Source organism: Lactuca serriola, chromosome 9 (assembly GCF_051521515.1).
Source record: "Lactuca serriola cultivar US96UC23 chromosome 9, Lser_US96UC23_V15, whole genome shotgun sequence".
Classification (NCBI taxonomy): domain Eukaryota; kingdom Viridiplantae; phylum Streptophyta; class Magnoliopsida; order Asterales; family Asteraceae; genus Lactuca; species Lactuca serriola.
In genome coordinates this window covers 198,204,882-198,211,501 of record NC_136416.1, presented here as the reverse complement: position 1 = coordinate 198,211,501, position 6,620 = coordinate 198,204,882, and the positions used below count along the sequence as shown (strand labels likewise).

Genomic DNA, 6,620 nt, shown 5'->3' with positions numbered 1-6,620 from the left:
TGCATTCTAACATACAATAGATGTGAGAAACATTTGAACCTACCTCTCTCTCTCTCTATATATATATATATATATACATATATATATATATATATACATATATATATATATATATATATATATATATATATATATATATATATGTGTGTGTGTATGTGTGTGTGTGTGTTTGTTTGTGTGTATTATCGCCGTAATCAAAGGAAAAGATTGGTGCACCACCTTTTCTTTCACAAAAATTTCAACATTTGACATTAAAGCCAAATTTTATTTCTTACCAACTTTTGCCCATATTTTGTGCCAAAATTGTTGGACGATACTTCTTTGGTCGGCCACCACTCAACCTAACAATCTCCCACTTGGTGGCCGAACAACTCACGCTTTCTCTGCCATCCAACTATTGCAATACACACACACACTCTCTCTCCCTCTCTCTCTCTGTCTCTCTTTCTCTATCATGCCTCCTTTCTTAAAACTTCTAGAAGGCCAGTTGAATCCATTCAAAGCTTCAACTTCTCAGTGGTAACAACCTTAGTGAACATATTTATTGGATTCTTTGTTCCAAGGATTTCTTTAGATTTAGAGTACCATCATTAATTAACTCTAGAAGGAAATGGTATCTCATCTGAATGGATTTTATTCTACTATGAAACATTGGATTCTTTGTCAGGTAAACTACACTCTGGTTGTCACAATGCAGTACAGAACCCTCCTGCTGTAGTCCAATAACTGATAGAAAGTTCTTCAACCATATAAGCTTTTTGGATGCTTCTGCAATGACCATATATTGTGCTTATGTGGTCGACAGAGCAACACTATTTTGTAATCTAGACATACAACTGATTGTCGTACCTCCGATCGTGAACATATACCCCGTTGTGCTTTTACCCGAATCCACACATCCTCCCAAATTTACATCGACAAACCCTTCTAAGACCACCCCTTTCTTCTGAAACATAGGGCAACCTCATATGTTCCTTTAAAGTAGCGTAACAACCACTTTACTCCCTCCTAATGATCTCTTCCTGGATTTGACATGAACCTACTTCACAACTCCCACTTCATGAACAATGTCTGGTATGGTGCATACCATAGCATACATCAAGCTACCAACCGTAGATGCGTATGAAACTTTAGTCACCTGTTCTTTGTCTTCTTCCATCTTTGGGGATTGCTTATTTGAAAGTCTCAATTGGCTTCTGAAAGGTGTACTTCTAGCCTTAGCATGTGCATACTAAACTTTTCTAAAACTTTCTTGACGTACTTAGCTTGTGAAAGTTTTAGTATATCGATAACTCTGTTCCTGGCTATGTTTATGCCTAAAATCTACTTAGCAGCCCTAGGTCCTTCATCTCAAACTTTTTGGACAACTGCTTCTTAAGCTTGTTGATCTCCAACATGTCAAATCCAAACAATCAACATGTCATCAATATACAATAACAGGATAATGTATGAGGAGTTGAATTTCTTCAAGTAACAACAATGATCCATTTTCACATCTTTGATACCCACTCCTTGAATCTATCAAACTTCAAGTACCATTGTCTTGGAGTTTGCTTCAATCCATATAGACTTTTCTTTAGTTTACACACCATATTTTCCTTACCGACTATGGGAAAACCCTCTGGTTGTACCATGTAGATGTCTTATTCCAGGTCGCCATGGAGAAAAGTTGTTTTCACATCTAGTTGCTCTAGATGGAGATCTTTAGAGGCTACAATACTAAGAACATTTTGATTGTAGTCATCTTTACAAATGGAGAAAAGATCTAATTGTAATCAACTCCTCTATTCTGTTGGAACCTCTTGACCACCAACCTTGCCTTGTATTGTTTGGTGCCATCAATCTCATATTTGACCCGAAATACCTATTTATTTTGCAGTACTTTCTTCCCTGTTGGGAGCTTGACCAAGGACCAAGTATGCTCCTTGTCAAGTGAGCCCAACTCGTCTTCCATAGCCTTTCTTCCATTGTATGAAATATTTCATCCTCAAAGCCTCTGGATAAGACTCAGGTTCACCATTCTCAATTAACAACAAGTAATTAGCTAAAAGAGAATACCTGACTGGAGGTCTTCATACTCTGGTGGATGTAGGAACAATAGGAGTTTCGATTTCTGCATCATCTACAACCCCATCCTCTGAACTATTATCCACTGGGCTCCCACTATCTCCATATATATTGGAGCTCCCATTGCTTCCTGAACTTTCACTTATCTCTGGAGTACTGATAGGTTTTACAATGTCGTCATCTGAGATTTCTTCAAACTCAACTTTATCTTTCTTTTCTGATTGCTTGACACTGCCGAAGCTCTTTGCAAGTTCGTCCTTGTATGGAGAACTCTCGTTGAACACCACATCCCGACTTTTAATAACCTTCTTATTCTCGTTATCGCAGAAGCAGTATCCCATGTCATCCAACCCATAACCTAAAAGGTGCATTTCCTTACCTCTGTCTCTAGCTTGTCTCTCTCCGAGTCTTTAACTTTGACATACGAGACACAACCAAATACCTTCATGTGTTTGAGAGAAATCTCCCGACCTTGCCATTCCTCTTCTGGAATCTTCAACTGCATCTGCTTCAGTATTAAAAACTTGCACCATATAAAGTGTACCATGGTGACCTGCATCATCAAGCTGCCCTACAAATATTAAAATCCTCTTCATGTCTGGAATGTGAACTTGACATTCTTCAAAGTCCATTTCGTACCTAAAGTTGTCTTGAGGACCACATCCCCAACTCCAGTAATATCCAGGCTCTTGTTATCTGCTAATCTGACTTTCCCTTTGTACAGTTTGAAATTCTGCATTACTTTGTTATCTGCTAATCTGACTTTCCCTTTGTACAGTTTGAAATTCTGCATTACTTTGTTATCTGCTAATCTGACTTTCCCTTTGTACAACTTGAAATTCTGCATTACTTCTTTGGTCGGCCACCAGTGAACTTGACATTCTTCAAAGTCCATTTCGTACCTAAAGTTGTCTTGAGGACCACATCCCCAACTAGGGTTGTTCACTATTTGGATAAAACCGAATTGTCCAATTGGACAATTCGGTTCGGATTTTTGGATTGGTTTTCAACAAAACCAAATTATTATTTTGGATTTCAGATTGGTTTTGGTTTATAAAATAAGAACCGAATAGTCCAAAAAAACCGAATAACAATTTGTTATGTATTTATATTCAATATATCTATAATTATTTATTAATTTTATAAATTTTTTTAAATAAGTTCAAAAAATTTTACCTAATAAAAGACATTAATATGTACTTTCTCTCAAAAGTTTTTTATCTATTAAATAATAAACTATAATATGCATTCTTAGTGGTTTATACATTTTAAATCACAAGTAATTAATTTGTTTTTGCTTCTTCTATAAAATTAGATCATTTTATAATTCTATGTCCTTTTAAAATGTTATGGTTTTTGAAAACCGAATTGTAAAAATCGATCCAACCGAATTGTAATTGGATCGGATTTGAATTTAGTTTGGACTATTTGGATCCATATTTTAAAAAAACCGAAATCGATTTGAATTTATTTAATTGGATCGGATCGAACCGATCCATCCAATCTCCAATGCCAAATGGTATGTGTTTCACTTCTTTTCCATTTTTTTATGCTAACAATTTTCCATTTTTTTATGCTAACAATTTGAAATTCTGTGCATTACTTCTTTGGTCGGCCACCACTCAACCTAACAATCCCCAATGCCAAATCGTATGTGTTTCACTTCTTTTCCATTTTTTTCATTATAAATTGGCAAAAAGGAACACACCCGGTGGGACTCGAACCCACAATCGCCTGATTAGAAGTCAGACGCCTTATCCATTAGGCCACGGGTGCTTCTTGTATACTCTTTACATCGAATAGTCTAAATCTGAAATTACTCGGTACCAAAATATAGATTTACTTGATGAACTGCACTTCAGTGCAGCAGCCTAATGAATTCTCTCATGGCATCTATATCGTCTCTTCCACCCTCTAATTTCCCGGCGGCGAAGACGGCCGCTGCTGCTCTTCGTCCAGCACTATTCGTATCCGCTGCCATTACTCACCGCTGGCAACTACCTCCTACCTGCAATTTCTACTCAAACCCCCCTAAAACCCTATCTTCTCCATCACATATAAGGACAGCCACCTCCGTCGTTTCCATAACCGAAACTACACCATTGAATACTGAAGCTGAGGTCTCACTCCCGCTCAAGAAGGTTCTTTCTTCTTCTCATACTTCATAATCATCTGTGTATATCTATCTGCTGTCTGTTTGCGTTAATCGTTTCGTTTCACAGTTTTAGTCTCTTCTTTAAACTCGTAATTATTAGGAATATGCGTTGATTGGTTACAAACTTGAGAATTTTACCTCTACACTTGCTCAATTTTGACCAAATCTGAAAGTGGTTTCTATTGTTTTTGTACAATTAAAGTGTCATCTTTTCCCTTCTTTTACCTAATGCATTCTATTTCAACAACTGAAGTTTGATACTTTATCAAGGGTTTAGGCATTTCACATTTACATTCTGTACTCCCATTTCTTCCAATTGAGAAAGAACAGAAGGAGAAAACATTTTTTTTTTTTTTTTTTTTAAGTTAAACAAATCAATTTTACGTTACAAATTAACATAGATTCATTTCTTCATTCTTTATGTAACTACAATGTTTATTATGTGGATATCTATACGTATGTATGATCTTAAACAAGCTATGATTATGGATTTTGAAGGTTTTGATTCCAATTGGATATGGTACAGAAGAAATGGAAGCTGTGATAATGGTAAACATCCTTCGCCAAGCTGGGGCCCATGTGATTCTTGCTTCAGTAGAGCCTCAACTAGAAGTCAAACTTTCAGGAGGCACCATACTTGTTGCAGACGTTTCCATTTCTGAATGTTCAGATCAAATCTTTGATCTTGTTGCACTTCCTGTAAGTTAATCATTTTCATCTCCATTACTTTCTAAAATCCCTATTTGTAACCAATGGTTTTATGGTATTTCTTTCAGGGAGGAATGCCTGGATCTGTTCGATTAAGAGATTGTAAAACACTCGAAACAATTACCAGAAAACAAGCTGAAGAAAAACGGTTATATGGGGCTATTTGTGCTGCTCCAGCTGTCACACTTTTACCTTGGGGTCTTTTAAAAAGAAAGAAGGTATTATTCTATATATTAATCTTTTTTATTTTTATATGTTACTACATTTTAATATAACTTTTTGGGACTAAAATTGAATTTATATTTCTCATTTTCAGACAACTTGTCATCCAGCATTTATACACAAACTTCCAACATTTCGAGCAGTTAAAACAAATCTTCAAATTTCAGAGGAATTAACAACAAGTCGAGGCCCTGGAACTTGCTTTCAGTTCTCTGTTTCATTAGTTGAACAGCTTTTCGGTGAGAATGCTTCAATGGAGATTGGAAAATTACTAGTAAGCCCTTCATGACTACATACTCTTCCATTTAAGTTTCAAGAGGGGTAATTCTGTCTTTTCCACTTTCGTAAAGTTAATAGACACTGCTGATGAGGTTTCTAGGAAGGAAGAGTTCAATGAAGTTGACTGGGCTGTTGACAATACTCCTCGTGTAAGATTTTCGTATTTGATCATTTTAAAAAAAAAAATTATATAAATAAATAATATTGATTTTATTATACAGGTTTTGATTCCAATAGCAAATGGAAGTGAAGATATTGAAGTGGTGACAGTTGTCGATATTTTACGAAGAGCTAAATTAGATGTTACGGTTGCTTCCCTTGAAAAAACTTTAACCGTTTGCGGGTCCCACGGTATAAAAACCGTTGCAGACGATTTAATCAAAAACGTTGCGGATTCGATATTTGATTTGATAATTTTACCTGTGAGGCAATTTATAGACATATTTTTAATAAATTCTATTTATTTCAAAGTTTAATATGTTTCTGAATAATAAAATATTAGGGAGGAATTCACGGCATAGATCGGTTACAAAAATCCAAGATTTTGAAGAAGTTGCTTAAAGAACAAGTTTCTAATGGAAGAAAATACGGGGCGATATGTTCTTCGTCTATAATTCTACAAAAACAAGGCCTACTCCAAGTAAGTGGCTGTTTTTTTTTCATTTTTTTTATACATTTTTGTTTCTTTTTGCTAATGGCAAAAGTGTAATTTATGGTGTCTTGCAGGACAAGAAAGCAGCGGGGCATCCGTCTATTGTGAGTAAGCTTGAGGGTAATGTGATTGTTGATTCTCAAGTTGTGATTGATGGTGGATTAATTACATGTAGGGGTCTTTCTAGTACCCCGGAATTCGCGTTAGCTGTTATTGCTAAGTTTTTTGGGCATGGAAGAGCAAAAAGTGTAGCATCGGGTCTTGTATATGAATATCGAGCAACTTAAATGCAATAATAAGAAGCTATTTATATTTTAAAGCAGTAAAATAACAAAGATGTGTATGGTCTTGTATAAGTGTAGGTTTCACTAGAAAAACCCAAATTGCAAAAAAGGTCAAATGACATTGGAAAAATATCTTAGGTACTTAGGAGGCTTAAGGATTTACTAGGCGTGAAATCTATTTATTGACTATATGTTTTATATGTATACGACCTAAAAGGTTCAAATGATGTCAATGAGGTTGGTGTGGTATGTT

General features: G+C 35.6%; 1 protein-coding gene and 1 non-coding gene across 2 annotated transcripts; one reads left to right on the top strand and one right to left on the bottom strand.

Moving 5' to 3' along the window:
- Positions 1-3,770: 3,770 nt before the first annotated feature.
- TRNAR-UCU (transfer RNA arginine (anticodon UCU)) lies at positions 3,771-3,843 on the bottom strand. Its single transcript has one exon. It is a non-coding gene; the product is annotated as a tRNA-Arg (tRNA).
- Positions 3,844-3,886: 43 nt separating this feature from the next.
- On the top strand, positions 3,887-6,402 carry DJ1C (Class I glutamine amidotransferase-like superfamily protein). Its single transcript, XM_079020987.1, has 8 exons — positions 3,887-4,208; positions 4,721-4,921; positions 4,999-5,148; positions 5,247-5,426; positions 5,503-5,580; positions 5,653-5,853; positions 5,934-6,071; positions 6,158-6,402. Exons 1-8 carry the CDS (start codon positions 3,942-3,944, stop codon positions 6,368-6,370), a joined length of 1,428 nt encoding a protein of 475 aa, XP_078877113.1. The 5' UTR covers positions 3,887-3,941; the 3' UTR covers positions 6,371-6,402.
- The last annotated feature ends 218 nt before the right edge of the window (positions 6,403-6,620 follow it).